Source organism: Balaenoptera acutorostrata, chromosome 5 (genome assembly GCF_949987535.1).
Source record: "Balaenoptera acutorostrata chromosome 5, mBalAcu1.1, whole genome shotgun sequence".
NCBI classification, from domain to species: Eukaryota; Metazoa; Chordata; class Mammalia; order Artiodactyla; family Balaenopteridae; genus Balaenoptera; species Balaenoptera acutorostrata.
This window is the reverse complement of record NC_080068.1, coordinates 58,778,127-58,802,095: the sequence shown is the minus strand read 5'-3', so window position 1 is coordinate 58,802,095 and position 23,969 is coordinate 58,778,127. Positions and strand designations below refer to the sequence as shown.

At 34.0% G+C, this 23,969-nt stretch overlaps 1 protein-coding gene across 5 annotated transcripts in view; it reads right to left on the bottom strand.

Annotated features, from left to right (window-relative positions):
• EPHA5 (EPH receptor A5) overlaps positions 1-23,969 on the bottom strand; it is a 313,487-nt gene that overhangs the window by 93,011 nt on the left and 196,507 nt on the right. For all 5 annotated transcript variants that reach the window (XM_007193544.2, XM_057547286.1, XM_057547285.1 and 2 more), the window contains 2 exons: positions 18,289-18,413; positions 7,759-7,918 (listed from right to left, as the gene is read on the bottom strand). In XM_007193544.2, coding sequence (XP_007193606.1) covers positions 7,759-7,918; positions 18,289-18,413 — 285 coding nt within the window. The remainder of the gene's footprint in view (positions 1-7,758; positions 7,919-18,288; positions 18,414-23,969) is intronic.

Genomic DNA, 23,969 nt, shown 5'->3' with positions numbered 1-23,969 from the left:
AGCATGAATAATATCTCCAACTACATCAACTAAATTTAAAAGATATAGAATTTATGAGATACTATCAATACCTTCATACTTGTTCATTCTTTAGCAGTGGTTAAAAAAAAAAAAACAAGTAAGCCCAGTATGATTCATGATTATCCTTTTACATTTTGTTAAAATTTTTAATTTTTAAAGATATGAACCTCTAGTCATGCATATTGCCTATTTTCCTATATATGTTTATTAAGAATTAGTTGATTTATAATGTAGTTTTGGAAGAATAGCTGCAGAATATTTTGGGAATATTTAAAAGTAAATTTTGGAGCAATGAAACACACTACTATCAAAAGGATGTTAATTATGAAAATTAATATTCTTTCTTAAATAATATGTTTCTTTGTGCCAATTATTATATATTTACATCATCCCTGGAAACTTTATGATAGTATCTGTTGAGAAATCATATTGTTTTCCCTTATTTTGCTTCCCCCACTCCTGGTTACAAATCCATATTACATAAATATTCTCTAGATACTTGCTACATATTTGAATCATTGAGTTAATCATTGACACTAAAGAGGTTTATTAGAGACAGATTATACGGGTTTTCTAAGGCCAGGGTGAGAATTTTGGATCTTTCTCACACAGCAAAAGGTATCTGTTAACTTTCTTGATCAGGAGAATGTGATCAAAGTTATAATTTTTGATTTGTAATATGAGTACACAGGAGTTGGGAAACTTAAAACAGTATGGCAAATAAACACATGAAACAATGTTGAACATCATTGGATATTACAGATCTCAAATAAAACCACGAGATACCACTACTCCCCTGTCCAAAAGGACAAAATAAAATAGTGACAACACCAAATGCTAATAATCATGTGGAGAAACTGATCACTCTTACGTTGCTGGTAAGAATGTAAAATGGTCACCACAGCCACTCTGGAAAACATTTTGTCGGTTTCTTACAAAATTAAACATGCAATTACCACAAGACCCAGGTAATTGTATTCTTGGATAGTTATCACATGGAAATAAAAACTTAGGTTGACACAAAAATATATACATGAATGTTCATAGCATTTTTATTGATAATAGTAAAAACTGGTATCAGCCCAGATATCTTTCAACAGGTGAATGGTTAAACAAACTATGGTACATACATATCATGGAATATGACTCAACAATGAAAAGAAACCAACTTGATATGCACAACAACTTGGATGAATCTACAGGGAATTATGCTGAGTGAGAAAAAAATTCCAAACTAAAAGGTCATGTACTGTATGATTCCATTTACAAAACATTTTTTAAATTTCAAGATTTTAAAAATGGATGTTTAGATTTTAGTGGTAGCCAGAGATTAGTTATGGAACAGGAATTGTTCCTGAAGGTGGTAATTGTGTTTATAAAAGAAACAGAAAATATGAACAGACCAATCACAAGTAATGAAATTGAAACTGTGATTAAATACCTTCTAACAAACAAAAGTCCAGGACAAGATGGCTTCACAGGTGAGTTCTATCAAACATTCAGAGGAGAGCTAATACTCATCTTTCTCAAACTCTTCCCAAAATTTACAGAGGAAGGAATACTCCAAAACTCATTCTATGAGGCCACCATCACCCTGATACCAAAACCAGTCAGAGGTACTACAAAAAAAAAAAGAAAATTACAGACCAATATCACTGATGAATATAGATGCAAAAATCCTGAACAAAATACTAGAAAACAGAATCCAGCAACACATTAAAAGAATCATACACCATGATCAAGCGGGGTTTATCCAAGGGATGCAAGGATTTTCAATATATGCAAATCAATCAATGCAATACACCATATTAACAAATTGAAGAATAAAACCATGTGATCATCTCAATAGATGCAGAAAAAGCTTTTGACAAAATTCAACTCCGATTTATGATAAAAACTCCACAGAAAGTGGGCACAGAGGGAACTACCTCAACATAATAAAGGCCATATATGACAAACCCACAGCCAACATCGTTCTCTATGGTGAAAAGCTGAAACCATTTCCTCTAAGATCAGGAACAAGACAAGGATGTCCACTCTCGCCACTCTTATTCAACATAGTTTTGGAAGTCCTAGCCACAGCAATCAGAGAAGAAAAAGAAATAAAAGGAATACAAATTGGAAAAAAAGAAGTAAAACTGTCACTGTTTGCAGATAACATGATACTGTACATAGAGAATCCTAAAGATGCCACCAGAAAACTACTAGAGCTAGTCAATGAATTTGGTAAAGTTGCAGGATACAAAATTAATGCACAGAAATCTCTTGCATTCCTTTACACTAAGAACGCAAGATCAGAAAGAGAAATTAAGGAAACAATCGCATTCACCATTTCAACAAAAAGAATAAAGTATCTAGGAATAAACCTACCTAAGGAGGTAAAAGACCTGTATTCAGAAAACTATAAGACACTGATGAAAGAAATCAAAGATGACACAAAAAGATGGAGAGATATACCATGTTCTTGGATTGGAAGAATCAATATTGTGAAAATGACTATATTATCCAAAGCAATCTACGAATTCAATGTAATTCCTCTCCAATTACCAATGGCATTTTTTTACAGAACTAGAACAAAAAATCTTAAAATTTGTATGGAGACACAAAAGACCCTGAATAGCCAAAGCAATTTGAGAAAGAAAAACAGAGCTGGAGGAATCAGGCTCCTTGACTTCAGACTGTACTACAAAGCTACAGTAATCAAGACAATATGGTACTGGCACAAAAACAGAAGTATAGATCAGTGGAACAGGATAGAAAGCCCAGAGATAAACCCATGCACCTATGGTCAATTAATCTATGACAAAAGAGGCAAGGATATACAATGGAGAAAAGACAGTGTCTTCAATAAGTGGTGCTGGGCAAACTGGACATCCACATGTAAAAGAATGGAATTACAACACTCCTTAACACCATACACAAAAATAAACTCAAAATGGATTAAAGACCTAAATGTAAGACCGAACACTCTAAAACTCTTAGAGGAAAATATAGGCAGAACACTCTTTGATATAAATCACAGCAAGATCTTTTTTGACCCACCTCCTAGAGTAGTGGAAATAAAAATAAAAATAAACAAATGGGACCTAATGAAACTTAAAAGCTTTCGCACAGCAAAGGAAACTATAAACAAGACAAAAAGACAGCCCTCGGAATGGGAGAAAATATTTGCAGATGAATCAACGGACAAAGGATTAACCTCCAAAATATATAAACAGCTCATGCAGCTCAATATTAAAAAAAAAACAACCCAATCCAAAAATGGGCAGAAGACCTAAATAGACATCTCTCCAAAGAAGACATACAGATGGCCAAGAAGCACATGGAAAGCTACTCTACATCACTAATTATTAGAGAAATGCAAATCTAAACTACAATGGGGTATCACCTCACACTCATTAGAATGGGCTTCATTGGAAAATCTATAAACAACAAATGGTGGAGAGAGAGTGGAGAAAAGGGAACCCTCTTGCATTGTTGGTGGGAATGTAAATTGATACAGCCACTATGGAGAACATTATGGAATTTCCTTAACAACTAAAAATTGAATTACCATATGACCCAGCAATCCCACTACTGGGCATATACCCAGAGAAAACCATAATTCAAAAAGATACATGCCCCCCAATGTTCTTTGCAGCACTATTTATAATAGCCAAGTCATGGAAGCAACCTAAATGCCCATTGACAGATGAATGGATAAAGAAGATATGGTACATATATACAATGGGATATTATTCTGGCATAAAAAAGGAATGAAATTGGGTCATATGTAGAGATTTGGGTGGACCTAGAGACTTTCATACAGAGTGAAGTAAGTCAGAAAGAGAAAAACAAATGTCGTATATTAACACATATAGGTGGAATGTTGAAAAATGATACAGATGAAGTGGTTTGCAAGGCAGAAATAGAGACACAGATGTAGAGAACAAACGTATGGCCCCCAAGCGGGCGGACATGGGGGGCAGGGGTGGTGGTGGTCGGATGAATTGGGAGACTGGGATTGACATATATACACTAATATGTATAAAATAGATAACTAATAAGAACCTCCTGTATAAGAAATACATAAAATAAAATTCAAAAATAAAATAAAATAAAATAAATAATAAAATAAATGGTTATCCCTCGGAAAAAAAAAAGGGGGGGCAACAGCAGAGATCCTTGTGAGGTTGACACTATTCAATATCTTGACTGTGATGGTAAGTACACGAACCATCACAAGTGACCAGATTGTACAGAACTTAATTCATATCTGTCTACACACATACACACAAAGGAGTACAAGGAAATGTAAGATTGGTGGATTGCATCAATGTCAATATCCTGCTTTTGATGTTATACTATAGTTTTGCACAATGTTACCATTGGGGATACTGAGCAAAGTGTGCAAGAGCTCTCTCTGTATTGTTGCATGTGAATCTACAAGTATCTTGATAAAATTTTCATTTAAAAAACAGAATAGCATTATTCTAGCAGTTGGGCTATACAGATTTTTGAATCAAATAGGTAAGAATTAGATGAGAGAAAGTATATTGAGGGAAAAAAAATCATAAAAGAAACAGAAATGTGTTCAGTAAATCTTGGGCAAGTAGAGACTAAGAAAGATTCAGTGATGTTTCCATAGTTTCAAGACAATTTATATTAAGAAAAAACAAAAACAAAACAGAAAGAGAGTTAGCTAGGTTAGCTGGATGGTTTCATTCATGCTAGGTTTATTTGTTGGCATGTTTTTATCATCGCCATTGGGAATAGGAATAATAAAAGGGGTCAATTTTAAACACATTAATAGTATGCACAACAAAATTAAAGTGGGCTACAGTCAGTTATAAAACATAAACTAAAACCTGACAGAAAAAAAGCTGGAGATTTTCCACCCAAATCCTCATGGTAAATAGTTTTTCTAAAATAATTATTTTGCATTCTTGTTTCTATTATTTGCATTTGGTTTTAGGGCTATATTGTTAACACAGAAGATAACGTAGATGAAAAAGGAAAGTTCTTCATAACAATTTTGTAACTGAAGTATAATATAAATTAATAATTAATAAGTTTAAAAAATTAAGCAAATCAAGAACATATGTCAATATATCATATCATGCAATTATGAACTGAATAATCAATTGGAAAATTCTTTGTAAAGTTTAAGTTCAAAGTAATGACTTTCAGATAATTTTTTGTCCTAATATACCTGAATGATAAGGTAGACTTTCCTTAACAATGGTGACTCATTAAAGCCAGGTTAACTGTCACCCACCAAATGAAAATTGCCAACAGCTTTGACAGCAAAAATGTAAATATGTTTAAGATACCATAATTCTTGACTCTAGTATTTGCAGATTGTGTTTTGGAATAATATATGTATGTGAATAATTAAATTATAATATTAAGTAAATAATGCTCAATAATATAATTGAAGTAATTTCACAAAATACTGCATAAATAGTTGTCAAATGAATGGTATATAACACAAAGTGAAGTGTTATTTTAATAATAATTGTGTATCTTCTTTAACTCCCTTTAACTCTTCTAATCCTTTCCAGGATTAGAGTATAATCCTGGAGAAGGGAGGGATTATGCCTTAAGGTTATTTGAGTCACTCACAGTACCTAGCGTGAAAAATCTTTTGATGTGTAGGGAGTTAATGACAAATTTAAAAATAATGAACAAAACTATTATCCTAAAATGGTTCTTGACACAAACATTCTAATCTTCAGAAGTAAACAGTCTGTATTCTTGTTCTCAGGAGAGAAGTTTCCACGTGTTACTCATGTATATTTCTCCAGAGTCTAGCAAAGCCAAGCACATAACAGGGGCTCAACACATTCTTCCTGAATTGTATCCAGAAGATTTCTACATGCAGGTCAAAAGGGGTTGGTATGTAACAGATACTTGGTACAAAGAAAAATTCATTCTTAAATTGTTTTCAAATACATGTACACATAAGCAAGTAAAAATAAAATTCCACACTAAAGTTGAGGCAGTACATCCCTAAAATATTTTCATTATCTATTAATAATAACACTAAAATCTGATTTTGTAATAAAAATATTTGTGTGATATTTCTTTCCATCTAGAAGTTATGTAGGAAAAAATTTAAAAGAAAGTTTCAGGTGAGACTTTGTAAAATTATATGGAAAATGACATATTATTTCTCTCAATGATCAGATTGATGAGTATTGGCATACCTAGAAACTACTATTTTAAAAAAAAAGTAAAGGAAAGAACATCAAATAGTCTGAAGAAAAACTAGTTGCTGAACATGCCAACATCCTAAAACTAAGTATAATTTTGTAATCTTTTAAAGTGAGAGTTTTCATTTGTAAAATTATCCAAGCACTTGAGCATATTGTGAGATATTATTTACTTTATGGCTTTGTTCCCAGAGTTGGTAAAGCACATAAACATAAATAGAAACAAGCCCTATTAGGATGGCCAGCTTATATAATACATATTTCATCATAAATCCAGATCAGGGTCCAAGGTATGAGAGTGAATAATCCATTGCCAATATTATGGAAATTTTCTGACTAATTACATCAATTCATATGACATTTATTAAAAAAACTTTTCTAAATAGCATTAAATATTTAAATTTCAATATGTCAATTAAACTTCAGACATGGGACTTTCCTTGCATGGAAAGAAAATAATTTATCATTTTTCACCATGGCACCCTAATCTGTATAAAATCAAGTGAAGTCATACTTAGCTATTTTTAAAGTAATAAAAATTATTTTTTAGATAATTCAGTTAAACATGCTTTAAACAGAAGTATATCTTCATTTTCTAAAGAGCTGTATTAAATAGGTTTATGAAAATTTTAATTTAATAGTTCTAATCATTACAAAGTAAATCTGATAATTAAGCTCTCATTTTGTTGGTTTTCAAAGGGAGGAAACACATATTTTATTTTCTTCATTTAAAAATAAGTAATTCTTACAAAACTTGACTTTAAAAAAGTATATATATATGTATTGTATATGTACAAACAAATACATTTACACATATTTGATATTTCACACTACTTCTCTGTGTTATTTTCTTCGTAACAAGGCATTAATAGTGTCAGTTCTTTCATCTATAAACAAGGCAAGTTATTGCTTTCTCCTAATCCTGCTTTTAATGTGTGCTTTAGTACAGGTAAGTAATCTAAATATTTTGTTTGACATTAAAGAAGAAAAAGTTTCAAGCTAGTTTTACTATTTTATGAAAAGAAAGGTACAAGAAGGGTTTTCCAGAAATATTTCCGGACCCTCCACTCAGAGACGTTGCCACAGATTTTGATTTTTTTTTCAAAACAATCAGACTGGTTCCTTAGAGCACCATTTTCTTGCCAAACTCAATACTAATGAAAGTTCCCTGTGGAATTTTCATAGAAAGACTAAGCCTAGTAGCATTGTTCAATAAAACAAGTAAAAAGTAAATGGCAATAATTCAATAAAGTATGGCAACAGTGGAAAGAAAGTCTTTAAAAGCAAGGTTTAAACAGTTCTTAAGGATGTCCTGATGTTTCATCTCCCTGTAGACTAAATGCTATGAGGATCGGGGACCGATGTGTTAACCCGCTAACCTCCCATAATAGCATGACAGCTGCTTCCTACCTGAAGGAGTAATGCCTGGGAGAGAGAGAAGAAGCGGGAGACTGACAGAATGCCCAGGGAGAGTATTGATCCACTGACTCTTTTCTGGTAACCATTACAGAGACATGAGTTGACAGTAATTAAAATGACTTACACACTGGGACGGTTTCAAACTCAAATCTTCGACTGAAGACACCATAGCCTGCTGCTGTGCGTGCTCGAATTTGGAAGACATATACTGAAGCTGGTTTCAAGCCCTCTGCAGTTATAGTTGTCTCTTTAGATTTGATAATTGTATAGCTGGTCTCTTGGTCCTTGGATTACACATGTATATGCAATAAAAAGAAGTCAAAAAAATGCATTATTAATGACAGCAAAACACAGAATCAAAGATAAGAAAAAAAATCAGAAACGAATAGGTTTGCTATCAGTACAAATATGATATTTTACAAACAAAATCCTACGCATCCTAGTTGTGTTAGTTATATAGAACCTTAAAGTGTTTTCTAGAACTCATAGATGTAAGATATGTTCTCCACCCATCTGCCACACTTGCCTTGGGCAGAAATAGATATGTAAACTTTAAAAATAAAATTTCCAGGAGATACACTATTTTATAGACTCTAGTATTGCTAATTGTGTGCTTGTTTTTCTCATAAATGATTTATTGGAGTGCAACTAACATGCTGCTTGTTTATAGAGGAAGGTGACAATGTCTGATATACAGCCAGGTAAAACTTATGCCTTTTATCTTTAGTGAATTTGATTTCTTTTTTTATTTTATACATTTTTAAAATTTTTTTAACATCTTTATTGGAGTATAATTGCTTTACAATGGTGTGTTAGTTTCTGCTGTACAACAAAGTGAATCAGCTATACATAAACATATATCCCCACATCCCCTCCCTCTTGCGTCTCCCTCCCACCCTCCCTATCCCCCCCTCTAGGTGGACACAGAGCACCGAGCTGATCTCCCTGTGCTATGTGGCTGCTTCCCACTAGCTACCTATTTTACATTTGGTAGTGTACATATGTCCATGCCACTCTCTGACTTCTTCCCAGCTTACCCTTCCCCCTACCCGTGTCCTCAACTCTATTCTCTACGTCTGTGTCTTTATTCCTGTCCTGTCCCTAGGTTCTTCAGAACTTAGGGGCAGGACAGGAATAAAGACACAGACGTAGAGAATAGAGTGATGGTGGCCTCATAGAATGAGTTTGGGAATGTTCCTCCCTCTGCTATATTTCGGAGGAGTTTGAGAAGGATAGGTGTTAGCTCTTCTCTAAATGTTTGATAGAATTCACCTGTGAAGCCATCTGGTCCTGGGCTTTTGTTTATTGGAAGATTTTAAATCACAGGCTCAATTTCAGTGCTTGTGATTGGTCTGTTTATATTGTCTGTTTCTTCCTGCTTCAGTCTCGGGAGGTTGTGCTTTTCTAAGGATTTGACCATTTCTTCCAGGTTGTCCATTTTATTGGCATATAGTTGCTTGTAGTAATCTCTCATGATCCTTTGTATTTCTGCACCGTCAGTTGTTACTTCTCCTTTTTCATTTCTAATTCTATGGATTTGAGTCTTCTCCCTTCTTCTCTTGATCGGTCTGGCTAGTGGTTTATCAATTTTATCTTCTTAAAGAACCAGCTTTTAGTTTTATTGATCTTAGCTATTGTTTTCTTCATTTCTTTTTCATTTATTTCTGATCTGATCTTTATGATTTCTTTCCTTCTGCTAACTTTGGCGGTTTTTTCTTCTTTTTTCTCTAATTGCTTTAGGTTTAAGGTTAGGTTGTTTATTTGAGATGGTTCCTGTTCCTTGAGGTAGGATTGTATTGCTGTAAACTTCCCTCTTAGAACTGCCTTTGCAGCATCCCATAGGTTTTGAGTCGTCGTGTTTTCATTGTCATTTGTTTCTAGGTATTTTTTGATTTCTTTAGTGATCTCTTGGTTGTTTAGTAGCGTATTGCTTAGCCTCCATGTGTTTGTATTTTTACACATTGCTTCCTGTAATTGATACCTAGTCTCATAGCATTGTGGTCAGAAAAGATACTTGATAAAATTTCAATTTTCTTAAATTTACCAAAGCTTGATTTGTGACCCAAGATATGATCTATCCTGGAGAATGTTGCATGAGCACTTGAGAAGAAAGTGTATTCTGTTGCTTTTGGATGGAATGTCCTATAAATATCAATTAAGTCCATATTGTTTAATGTATCATTTAAAGCTTGTGTTTCCTTATTTATTTTCATTTTGGATCATCTGCCCACTGGTGAAAGTGGGGTGTTAAAGTCCCCTACTATGATTGTGTTACTGTCGATTTCCCCTTTTATGGCTATTAGCATTTGCCTTAAGTATTGAGGTGCTCCTAAGTTGGGTGCATAAATATTTACAATTGTTAATGGATTGATTAATTGGATTGATCCATTGATCATTATGTAGGGTCCTTCTTTGTGTCTTGTAATAGTCTTTATTTAAAGACTATTTTGTCTGTTATGAGAATTGCTACTTCAGCTTTCTTTTGATTTCCATTTGCATGGAATATCTTTTTCCATCCCCTCATTTTCAGTCTGTATGTGTCTCTAGGTCTGAAGTGGGTCTCTTGTAGACAACATATGTATGGGCTTTGTTTTTGTATCCATTCAGACAGTCCATGTCCTTTGGTTGGAGCATTTAATCTATTTACATTTAAGGTAGTTATCAATAAGTGTGTTGCTATTACCATTTTCTTAATTGTTTTGGGTTTGTTATTGCAGGTCTTTTTCTTCTCTTGTGTTTGCTGCCAACCAAGTTCCTTTAGGATTTGTTGTAAAGCTGGTTTAGTGGTGCTGAATTCTCTTAGCTTTTGCTTGTCTGTGAAGGTTTCAATTTCTCCGTCAAATCTGAATGAGATCGTTGCTGGGTAGAGTAATCTTAGTTTTAGGTTTTTCTCTTTCATCACTTTAAATATGTCCTGCCAGTATGGGGATTCCCTTGTATGTTATTTGTTGCTTTACCTTGCTGCTTTTAATATTTTTTCTTTGTATTTAATTTTTGATAGTTTGATTAATATGTGTCTTGGCATGTTTCTCCTTGGATTTATCCTGTATGGGACTCTCTACACCTCCTGGACTTGATTAACTATTTCCTTTCCCATGTTAGGGAAGTTTTCAACTATAATCTCTTGAAATATTTTCTCAGTCCCTTTCTTTTTCTCTTCTCCTTCTGGGACCCCTATAGTTTGAATGTTGGTGCCTTTAATGTTGTCCCAGAGGTCTCTGAGTCTGTCTTCAATTCTTTTCATTCTTTTTTCTTTATTCTGTTCTGCAGTAGCTATTTCCACTCTTTTATCTTCCAGGTCACTTATCCATTCTTCTGCATCAGTTATTCTGCTATTGATTCCTTCTAGAGAATTTTTAATTTCATTTATTGTATTGTTCATCATTGCTTGTTTGCTGTTTAGTTCTTCTAGGGCCTTCTAAACGTTTCTTTTATTTTCTCCATTCTATTTCCAAGATTTTGGATCATCTTTACTATCATTACTCTGAATTCTTTTTCAGGTAGACTGCCTATTTCCTCTTCATTTGTTTGATCTGGTGGGTTTTTACCTTGCTCCTTCATCTGCTGTGTATTTCTCTGTCTTCTTATTTTGCTTAACTTACTTACTGTGTTTGGGGTCTCCTTTCTGCAAGCTGCAGGTTTGTAGTTCCCCTTGTTTTTGGTGTGTGTCCCCAGTGGGTAAGGGTCGTTCAGTGGGTCGTGTAGGCTTCCTGGTGGAGGGGACTGGTACCTGTGTTCTGGTGGATGAGGCTGGATTTTGTCTTTCTGGTGGGCCAGACTGCGTCCGGTCATGTGTTTTGGGGTATCTGTGACCTTATTATGATTTTAGGCAGCCTCTCTGCTAATGGGTGGGTCTGTGTTCCTGTCTTGCTAGTTGTTTGGCATGGGGTGTCCTGCAGTGTAGCTTGCTGGTCGTTGGGTGGAGCTCGGTCTTAGCGTTGAGATGGAGATCTCTGAGAGAGCTTTTGCCATTTGATATTACGTGGGGCCAGGAGGTCTCTGGTGGACCAATGTCCTGAGCTCGGCCCTGCCACCTCAGAGGCTCAGGGTTGATACCCGGCAGCAGCACCAAGACTATGACTGTGGAGGCTTGGTGATTCCAAAATCTGATGTAGTAGGTCAGTAGGTCAGAGACTCTGGGAAGAGTTGCAGCCCAAATGAAGGCTGCTGGCAGAATCCCTTGAATTTGATTTCTAATTATATTTAGGGGTTGGGAGAAGGAATGTGAACTTCACTGGAGAACTTTAATTTTAACTCACTAAGTCGAAACAGTGAGTTTTAAAGAAAAAAATCACATAAGCAAAATATTTTTTTCCTTTTTAAAAACTTCATTTTTTCACTTTCATGTGTTTGGGCTGGGTTAGTAGTGAATGGAGATGAAGGGGAAAAAGTCACTGAAAATATAGCTTTGGAAAGTGAAACAAAGAGGAACTATTCCTATTTTGACTGCTAACAAAAGTCTAGACAAACCATTTATAACTCCTCATTATCTCTGAAGTTACCATTCTGAATATAAAGTGTTAGATACATAAAGATTTAATACACATTCCCTGCTTTGAACTTTCTCTTCCCTTATGTTTTTCTGTGTGAATTTTTGGCTAAGCTTGTTTTTTCCTTAAGGTCTTTTCACATGTATTAAATTTCTGATAGATATTATAGGATGAATTAAAGATAGGTTATGGTTAGAGATTTTATTCCCCTTTTTAAGAATTGGCCTTTACTTCAAATAACTTATTGATGCCTGTAAATCATTATTTTCTAAATATTTCAGGGAATTTTGTCTTTACAAGCAGAAATAATGTATTGATTTTTTAAAAAGATCCAAGGGGAACAACATGTAAAGGATTTATTTTTCCTAAATGAGAAAAAAAAAAATTGAAAACAAGAAAATAACATTACCTTCTCAAACACTCTAGTAGGGAATAAGGTTATTATTTAATGTTCATAATGTTATTAAAAAGTAAAACAAATACAAACCACACTTCTTGTCCCTTGAAGTTTACAGCATGTCATGCTGGGCCTTTAATGTGAACGCTGAAATCACATGCTAAAACACAGAAAACCCATTTTTACTTTTATCCTCAGTTTCCTTATCTGTAAAATTGGGATAAAAATTGGAGGCTGGATATCCTCACAGAGATGTTGTAAGAATGAAACAGGTAATGCATGTGAAAACATGTATTAAATTGTAAAGCACATGTTTTAATTGTCATAATTACTATTTTAATTTTTTTCTAATTTGACACATCAAAGTCAACTTCTAACCATATTCTATGCTACCACCAATACAATCTAAAATAAACAATGTGTAAATATTCTTCCCTTAAAGCAGTTTACCATTGCTCATTTAATACGTTCAAACATATAAAATTTTCTTAGGGTTATGTATATCCAAATTTCTCTCTAGATAGATATGGTTTAGATTCTAATCCAAATAGGTTTTTCTGATTCAGTCTACATAAACAATTGATCTTTGTTTTTTTAATGCTCACGTTAGTTTAAGTGCCTAGTCTCTAAAGTGTTTAGGAAATTTTGTTAGAGTTTTCAAAGAATTTAAAGTAGAAAATTAAATTCTATAAAGTTTTACCTGTAATGTCAGTCATTTTCTTCACTCACAAATATTTATTGATCTTGTCTACTCTATTACCCCTCTATGTGCTAGGGGTAGAACAGTAAAAAAAAGCAGGCAATTTCTTGATGTGTTCCTTTTAAAAGGGGTAAATAGCTTCTATAAACTATTGTAGTTACTGATGCTCTGAGTACACTCAAGTTTATAACTGAATGTGTAAGACTTTCTTAGTAATATTATCCTGTCCAGTTTGGCTGTGATTGAATCAATAATTTTCAGTAAAAAATGATAAAATATATGTTCGCTACTATTTGCATTTTGTTTAAAGGGAATTTGAGTTCATGAGAAAAATCTAGACAAAACTGAAGTTATGATTCTGGTATATTTGATATAATTAGGATTTTTACATGAAGTATTAACATTTATATGTAAAGTAAGATTTTTTTTTAATGAAAAATAGCGTAGGAATATCACGGTTAGAATTCCAACCATGTTATTAACTAAGTACGTGTGTAAATGTGCATATGCAACTCAACCTAAGTTTTTTTTCTTCTTTAAAATAGCATGAAATTATTTATCAAGACTCTGTGAGGACACAGAGATAGAGATAATATACATAGCACCTAGCACAATCTTCTGAGCACTAGAGCTTCTAGGTGAATTTGAGTTTACCCTATAGCATGATGGCAAATTCTTCTACTGAAAAGAAAAAAAAAAAATTAATAGCTTACATGATTGTAACTCTTAACTATTGAAAAAGTAGAAATTGATAATTTTGTCAAAAATAGAAAAAAAATCATTGCAAGGAAACTGGAATGCTGCTCCTTGAAATAACGTATAATCTAACATCAGTTGATTATACAAAACTATACAACATTCTGTCTGATTTATCTATTAACATTATGTATGTCTCAGTGGTTCCTTATCGCGGGTCTAATGGTACGTTGTCTCTCTGAGTTAGTTGAATACTATATTATTGAAGAGACTTAGCGAATATATCTAAGGGATCAAAACCCATAAATACACATTTTGAATCCTCTAATTATCTTCTAAAATTTGCTTCTGATCCATTCCTTTAAATCATCCTCATTAAGTCCTCCATTTCACAAACCTATATACACATCTTCAACACCCACAACCAAATGTTGCCAAGTCCTTGGTCAGGGTAGTGGTTTTGCTGCCTTCATGCCCCAGCTGAGCAAATGAGCTACATTCCCCAGCTGCTTAGCAAACACTGTTCACAGGCAGCGAGGGGAGGGCCTCAGCAGAAGGAGCCAGCTGGCAAACACCCTGCCAAAGGGCAGCTTCCCTTTGCCTCTGTCTTTAATTAAGAGATGGCAATGGGCCCATCACCATGCAGGAGCAGAGAGGCCCAATGACCTCTATTAGAGCAGGGCAATCAGAGGCAGAAATGCCAGCTGGCGAATGTGTGAGTCCTGGAAAGCTCTGCCACCTGTGTCTGGCCAAGAGCCATCCAATAAAATGGTGGTATCATTCTGAAGATTCAAAATGAGCTCTGGAAACCTATCAGGACCCCCACCTCAATACATGGTATAAAAGCTCATTATCCTTTTTTTTTTTTCCTTCTTAAAGTGTTAAAAAAAAAACCCAACCTTTTTGTGTATTTTATTAGTGTGCTCAATAATTTTGCTTGGCAAAAAAGTCTGGGAATTAGTATCTTCTCTGTAAAATGGAAAACATTGACCAAAAGAAGTTAACTTTCCCAAAATAATATATAAGGGTTGCTGCGTTAAAAGCATGTAGGTAGGCAACTTGTTATTTATTTATTGAGAATATGACTAGAAATCATTTTTCCCCAAATCATTTTTTCTTACTTTCAGTTATGCAGATAATAGAATATATTAATACAGCTTTAAATATTAAATATTAAATGTAAAACAAATCTTACTGAAATAAATATAATATAAACATGAACTATAAAGAAAATATTTCCACAACATGGATAAAATTAATTAGAATGAACATTAATAGAAAAGGACTCTGCCCCACCACTTGTTGAGTAACTCCTTGTTTTAACAGAAGCAGCAGCTTAAAAGAAAAAAAAAAAAGATAAATCCTTGCTCCTAATGAATATTATGTGTATGAGACTCATGCATATGCTGGGAAGTAAGAGTAAAAACAATCGAAGGTTACTCATAAGGGGAAAAAAATCAGGACAATTTCCTTAAAGACATAAAAAAGAAAAACAAACTCATTGGTCCAGCTAGTTGCTTCAGGTAAAGAAAAACTATGCAGAAAAACAAGTACTTGTTAAACTTTTAGTCTTCCCACTGTTGAACTTTATTTCATCTAAGATATGTATATTCAAATATATAGTTTTCATAGTACAGTTATTTTAAAATGTCATTATGCATCTCAACTTTTTTTAAAATCAATTTTAATTACGATAAAAATCTGGAAACTTAAAATGTTTACAAAATAATTCATAAAGATATATATATATATATATATATATATATATATATATATATATATATTTGCCTAGCTTTGCATTAGTATGCAGTAATAAAGCTTACAAAAACTTGAAAGAGGAATGTAAACATTAATTTAACCAATTGTTTTCGGATACGGCATGTGTTTAAATTGTAGACTTCTATCATTGGCAATTCAGTTTGGACCACTACTCCCAGAGAAACGGGAATCAGTGAGGGTATTAATATTATAACATTTTATTTGATTTATCCTATTTTTTATCAGTAAACACTGTAAACCTTATCACAACATAGCTTTGTCTCAGAGGTATTTTCTTAGGACACTCTTGGTGAATAATGTATTAAATAATATATTTTTTTCTGAAATATAAGTATCTTCATTTATGTTCCCTAATAATCCACTAGTTACATGTAATGCCACCAGCAAATCATTCCTAGAGACAACTATTTCAAACATGATAATTGAGTTTTTATTTATCTATTTATAAAATGAATATATGAATATTGTACAGACATCCAAAACCTAAAAAGAATGTAGATAACCTCACTCTCCCCCACATAAACTTGGCTGTTTTGTTCTCTGTTGTATCTTTACACAGGTAATTGTTGAATCAATGATGAAAGAAGCAATTAAAAAATGCTATGAATTGGGACTTCCCTGGTGGCACAGTGGTTAAGAATCTGCCTGCCAATGCAGGGGACCCGGGTTTGAGCCCTGGTCCGGGAAGACCCCACATGCCGCGGAGCAGCTAAGCCTGTGCGCCACAACTACTGAGCCTGTGCTCTAGAGCCCGTGTGCCACAACTACTGAAGCCTGCGTGCCTAGAGCCCATGCTCCACAACAAGAAAAGCCACAACGAGAAGCCCGCGCACCGCAACAAAGAGTAGCCCCTGCTTGCAGCAACTACAGAAAGCCTGTGCACAGCAACGAAGAACCAATGCGGCCAAATAAATAAATAAATAAAATTTATTTAAAAAAAAAAAATCAGAGCTTCCCTGGTTGCGCAGTGGTTGAGAGTCTGCCTGCCAGTGCAGGGGACACGGGTTCGAGCCCTGGTCTGGGAAGATCCCACATGCCGCGGAGCAACTAGGCCCGTGAGCCACAACTACTGAGCCTGCGCGTCTGGAGCCTGTGCTCCGCAACAAGAGAGGCCACGATAGTGAGAGGCCCGCGCACCGTGATGAAGAGTGGCCCCCGCTCGCCGCAACTAGAGAAAGCCCTAGCACAAAAACGAAGACCCAACACAGCCAAAAATAAATAAATAAATTTATTAAAAAAAAAAAATCAGTTGCAAAAAAGTTTTTTTAAAAAATGCTATGAATTACTTCAATGTATTTCAATGTTTTATCTATAATCTTTCATCTATGCATATAAATGGAATGTTGAATTTTTAAGTAACTTTCATTAACAGGATATCAGTATTTCTCATGATACTTTTGCATTAGTATAAATGGGACCATTCATTCCCCCTCTCGTTTCCAATGTTCTACCTTGGACAATTTCTTAGGTATTGCAGAGTAAGTTTTTGAACTTCCACCCTTTTCATTCTTCCCTAAGAGAGAAGGAGCGATGTCTCTGGGAGTTTGGGAGAAGCAACCAGGTAAGTGTGGCTGAGCCCTTCCTTCCCTTCTCTTTTGGGATCTGCTTCTCTGCATTATGTCAGCAATCTTTTTTACTCCTACTTCCATAGGACACATATGTCTGGGCCAGGGTCTCCTAGCCACCTCTTAGAGACTAGTTTGGGCACTCATCTATCTTTATCTGGTCTATTAGAACTCAGGTTGTTCTAAGTAGTGTATGCCATTCAGATCTAGTCTGTACAAAAAATCACAGTAAAAAAGGGTGGGAGTTGTCGCTTCCAACATGGAAGCAACAAGGTGGTTACATATCTAAGCCAAATATTCCAGTCCAGCTTTAGAAAGTATCAGCTCATCTTTAGTTTCCACCTGTTTATTCCTTTATCAATAGCTCATTTGGTTGTGGATTCAGAAAAGAGGAAGAGGGATAATTACTGCCTTTAGATTTCGACAACTATTATGGCAAAACATGTGCGAGTGGACCTAGGAGCCAACTCAGTGAAGAAGAGGAAATCAAGCAACTATAGGGAATGTGAAGCATACACTTCCAATTTTATGCCCTCAAATTTTTAAAATAAATTTTATGCTACAGTGTTAGATTTTTGTTATAGATTTTTAAAAATTATAAGGTACATATACACCTTACCTGCTTATACTTCCTTAATAGTATAGGTATTATGCAGGGTTACTGGCCATAAGAATGTGTTTTTCCCTGTGGTACACTGCAGTTACTACTGAAGGTTAACAACTCCAGTGTTTGGGACACTTTGAAAATGTCCTATGACTTCATCTTTTAATGCTGTGAACCCTAGTTAAGCTAATGTTAGACTCTACGGCAGTATCCCGGCGGTGTAAACTATTTGGCAGCAGCAGAACACAAATAAAGTGCTCCCTGTACACTTCCAGCCTTCATAATCATGACTGCAAGTCAATTGTCATTGATCTACACATAAAATTGCAACACGCTTTTCTACAAATTGGATAACTGCTGTTGCTAAAATTAAAAAAAAAAAGAAGAAGAAGAAGAAAGGATATTCTTTATTCTTAATCCCACCTTTTCAAAATATTTGATTTCATACTCCAGGATGATTCCATTGGGGCGATCTGGCTCTTGCCAAGACAAAGAGATGCTGTTTTTTGCAATTTTCCCCTTTTTCACATTGGTGACTGGAGAGGGAGCTGCGGAATAAAGAGTAGCATGATTAACAGAGCCTTGAAATTACACCTGTCTATAATGTATATTGGGCATTCTTGACATGTAGAATAATAAAAATCCCAAATAATTAAATTTTCATTTTACTCGGAAACAATTATACTTAATATACAAGTTTTTACAGATTTTGAAGTGTTTTAAAAAATATAAATCAACTAATATCCTGAGAATTTTCTATAATAAAATTGTAGTCACATAGACTCTTAAGTCTACATTTTCTCTATAAAGTTTAGATACATAAACTATCTTACTTTTTATAGAATAAAGATGTTCTTGATGACCTTATGTATATTCTATATTCCTAAAATTTGCAGACTCTGTATAATATATCCCATTACACTAATAATACATAATTATCTATATTACCACAGTTTCATGACATTAAAACTCTTTTATAATTTCTTATTTTTGAAATCATATGGGTCCTATAACCACTGAAAATTCATACATTAAATATAGTGGAGTTTTTCTTAAAAATATGCTATTAAATGTGTTACTATATTGAAAACAATAGCAAATAAAAGAGACATTTTCCTTCATTTCCATTTCCCCAAATATTTCAATAGAAATCACAATCGCTTATGGTGTTCATTGCTATTTGCCAGTGTCTATTAAATGACACTGATGAAAATAGAAAAAGGATATGCTATTTTAGGTATATCTGAATATTTTGAATTTGAATTCACACACATATGAATATTTATTTCAACATCCATTTTTATCAATTTGCTGAGACTTGTATAGACTCTGGGTTTGACACCATAAAGAGGTATTGACAAATACTTTTCTTGATGTAGATAACCTTTATTTTTGTAGTTTTCAGCTTTTATAGACAACCAAGGAGAAAACCATCCTGGACTACTGAATGGTATATATATATATTATATATATATACACACACACACATTTATATGTGTGTGTGTTTATGTATAAAGAGATAGAGAAATAATATATAATATGCATATTTTATATATAAAATATATACATGTATACATATTTTATAATGTATATACATTATATTTTTATATATACATTATTTTTATATAATGTATACATATAATAAGATGGAAAAGATGTCAGCCATATTGAGTAGTGTATAACCACAGGCTTAACCCTATGTGAACAGTATTAGACATCTGGTGAGATTAAAATTTAAAGATATGTTATATACATATACATATATATGTATAGTAGTTCTAACTATTTTAATCTCCAGCGGTGTTCAGACAAAGTAATACACTGTAATTTGTCATGTTTAATTATTTTTTCTACTCCTCTGAAAATGTAATTAAATCAGAGGCACCACTTTGAGCAACAGACAGCAAGAACAAAGTTTAGAACTGTTTGGTGAGCCCCATACTAGTGTGACAAGAGGGTGGGGAAGAGGCTTATCATTTAAAAACAGAAGTGAGATCCTGTCACTCCTCTGTACCTCTCTGTCTCACTGCAGAGTGAAACCCAAATGTGCAAATGCATACAAGCATCACTACCGTATGGCTCTCTACATCTCTGACCTCATCATCTCCTGCTACTGTTCTTCAGCAGCTCTACCCAGGCTGGCTGGCTGTAGGCACTTCTGACACACTACTGCCTAAGGATCTTGTATTTGCATCCTATTGTTCAGAGGTGCTTCTCACCCTGACTTCTCCAGGGCTTTCTCCCTGCTCTGGGTTTCTCACTGAGACCTTTCTTGTCTGCTCTCTACCTCAGCCCCCCTCACCTCGCCATGCCCTCTGTTTCTTCAGTGTTTTATTTTTCTCCCTAGTACTTGAACTTCCACCATCTGATATTCATATCTTAATTCTATATTTGCTTTTTTCAGTTCTCTCAAGTAAAATGTAATTTTTATGAAGGCAGGGATATAGTTTATTTCATTCACAGCTGAATCCCTAGATCTAGAACAGCACCTGGACGGAGAAGGATTCCATAAATATGTATGCAATAAATGACTGGTGGTAAAAAAATCAAATATAGAGAAAACCTTTATTGTTTATTATGTATTATGTCAACAAACTCATCTATGAAACAAGGGTGAAGTGTCTTTCAATAAAATTAAAATAGAGACAGATATACTTTGTAAGAGCAAAATTTGTTAACTAGTGTTTTCTAGTGTTTTATGTACTCATAATAGGGTGATGATGACTTTGGTACTATAAAATGTACTTTTATTCTTTTAATCATAGTGCTTTGTGGTATTCAGATTCAGAGGATGCATAATTTCAGCCTTATCTGCTTTTCTTAAACATGTCCAGCTCCACAAATTTTCTGGACTACTACAGAACACATAGTGTGCATACAAAGCTAAAATTGCCTAAAAGAAGTTTTGAAATTGCAGTGTATTTACTTCCACGGAAACCTTACTGGACTGGTGGTTCTCAAAGTCACATTTTGGCATAAGTTCAAAGTCCCTATTGATTCCCTCATGAAGGAAAAGTCATGCCATATTTGGTATGGTGGACAAAGCATTCAGAAGACATGGAAACAAGAAAGAGGAAGCTATAAGTCCCCTAGTTCATCATAGTGTTTGCAGCAAAATAGCAAATTTACTGACAGAAACAGGAACAAAGAATTAAGGAAGACAGTAGAATTTTTTTTAATGTATTTTGTTCAGTAGTGAATATCTTTATGAATTATCTTAAATTATAAACTTTACTCACTTTCCCATTACCCTATATATTTTTTGCATTATACTTTAGTAAAGATCCAGACAAAGACTGTTTAAAGTTCTTCACTCATTTTACTACATTGCAAACATTCTCATTTTGATTGATGTATTTCTTGTAGGTAGCTATCAGTTTTCACTTAATAAATTGATAGTGTTGCCAACTTTCTATTCATAATTGCATTTAACATGTATGCTCCATGAAGGCAGGGATTAATTTGGTTTAGTTCACTGCTATATTCCCAGCACCAGAAAATTACTTGGCATATAGATATTTCCTAAATTTTTATTGAACGGAAACATGCATGAATGAATGAATGGGAAATACATACATTATCATGTATCATTCAAAACCGAGTTTGTCTCATCTTACGTGCATGTACTGGGATCTTATTATTTGGAGATTTGAGCTTTATTTTAAAGCAATCAATTCTTTAATAAAATAATCAACCATTTCAACATGAAGCTATCAAATAAACATCAACACAGACATAACCAGCCTAAAGTGGAATTCTTTGTGATTTACTTACATCCATCAAAGTTAAACATAAACTGTATGGCTTTCAAAGACTGTTTGATTTAATAAACACCACTGTTTTCCAACTTGGTTGTCTCAGAGGCTAAATCATACCCTTTAAATCATGGTTCAGAATGGAGGGAGAAGAGGAAACCACTTCTCAGCTCAGAGTAATTCAAGAATAATTTGCTCTGTGACGAGACCATCTCTGCATCATTTGGGTAAAGCTGATCAAAGTGGGGACACTGACAGCTCCTGGGGACACAATGATGATGTACAAATTGTAAATGGCAGCACTCTTACCCTACTGCAAAGTATTTTACAGAAAATATGTACATTAAAATAACTGTAACCAGACTTGCAATAGCAGGGCATGTTTAATGTATTTCATTCATCTCCCTCACTAATACCTTCTGCTCATTCTTTATCTACTCAACCATTTATTAAGTAAGCCTGGAACAAAATGGGAATTATGACACAGAGCATTGCTGCCTGTAAAACTGTGCTGGATGATGTTACATCATAAAACTATTACCATCCTAGTGTAAGAAGAACAAAAATACTAGGAATCAAGTTGTGAATAGAACAAAATAATTTACATAGCTTCTAAGTTTCATCTTATGTGGAAACATCCCAAATGGTTTCTGTATTGTAGCTTCTATATTGGAGGTGAACTTTGAATACCACTATAATAAAGCAAGATATTTATCCCTTAGTAACATTTCCCATTATGGGCTAATTTGTCTAATTGAATTTAAAAAACTTAAATCGAGAATGGTTTTATATTTATAGAAAGATTATTAAGGTAGTACAGAGAGATTCCATGTATCCCACACCTGATGTCCTCTATTAGAAACATCTTTAAAAAAAAGTGGATATATGTATAGGTATAACTGACTCACTTAGTTGTACCACAGAAACTAACACAACATTGTAAATCAACTATACTCCGATAAAAATTTTTTAAAAAGATGTTGTAAGATGTTTCCTACAACAGTACAGTACATTTATCACAATTAATGAACCAATATTGATACATTATTATTAATTAAAGTTCATTTTTATTCAGATTTCTTTATTTTTACTTATTATCCTTTTTCTACCCCAGGATCCCACTCAGTATCTGCCCAAATTATTGTCTCTTCAACCTATTTATTTATTTGTTTGTTTGTTTAATCATTTATTTATATTCATGTGGAGTACGGACACATGGGTTTTTTATACTTTAGCTTATAATCTAATACTTAATTTTTACTCATATTGTTAAAGCTTTGGCCATTGATTACTCTTTCAGTTAGCTCCTATGTCTCTTTGACATACCTCCATCATCCTGGTTTTTTCTGTCTGTTGTTTGTATTCTACATCACTTTCATTCCCCCTGGCACTGCAAGACCAGATGTGTTAGGTCCATCTTGTTTATTTACTGTCCTCAATCTTAGAATAAGTAATTTCTCCTAGGAACACTGGTTTCCTTTATTGGAGAATTCCAAGGTCTGGATAAGTGTGCTCCTTGCTACTGGGGTTTTGTTTCTTGGCCCTCTTAGCTGGTAAAGCCAGGAAACAAATTGGTGTATGTTAACCTGCGATATCTGTAAACATTTCTAAATATAACTATATGTGTATATATATATGTTAAGCTAAACATAAGTATAAACTGATGTCACCAACTCTAATCAGTTATCACACAGATTATTCTAGCTTCTTCACCCTAACTTATCTGTAACCTCCTGCTTCAACAGTGGCTCCCACCATCTGCCATCCATTTACTTAATTGTTTAATTCCAGTATATATGTCTAGTGGTTAAAGAATTGCCAATCTGTGTCTGTTTGACTTATTGATAATTATGTAATGTAGAAATCTCTAACATCTCAATGGCACAAGCAATGACATACAAAAGTCTGCTTTTATGTAAAACAGCATATCATCCTAACTTTTCAAATACAGAAGGTAGTTTAGGGCACAGTGTCCTTAGATGGGAAGGGATGCCATGACACAGACAGCTTGGAAGTCAAGCAGAATTGGCTTCAAATCCTTTGGCAACCAGCCATCTCCTAGCTGAGTGATTCTGTTTAAGTTCCTTAACCACTATGAATGTAAATTCTATCTTTAAAATAGGAACAATGATTCAAACTTTTTATAAGACTGCAGTCTGATTCTGTATTACAGTATAGGTATAAGGTAGGTACCAATTAAGTACTGTTTGTATTAATAGTTTTAAAATATTAGACAATTGTTTAGGAAGACTTCAATAATAGCTTCTCTCTAACTCCTTAATCCTTTCAACCTTTCATCAATCGAAATTATATGTAGCCTCTTCTCTAAACTTGACACTGTTCTAAATG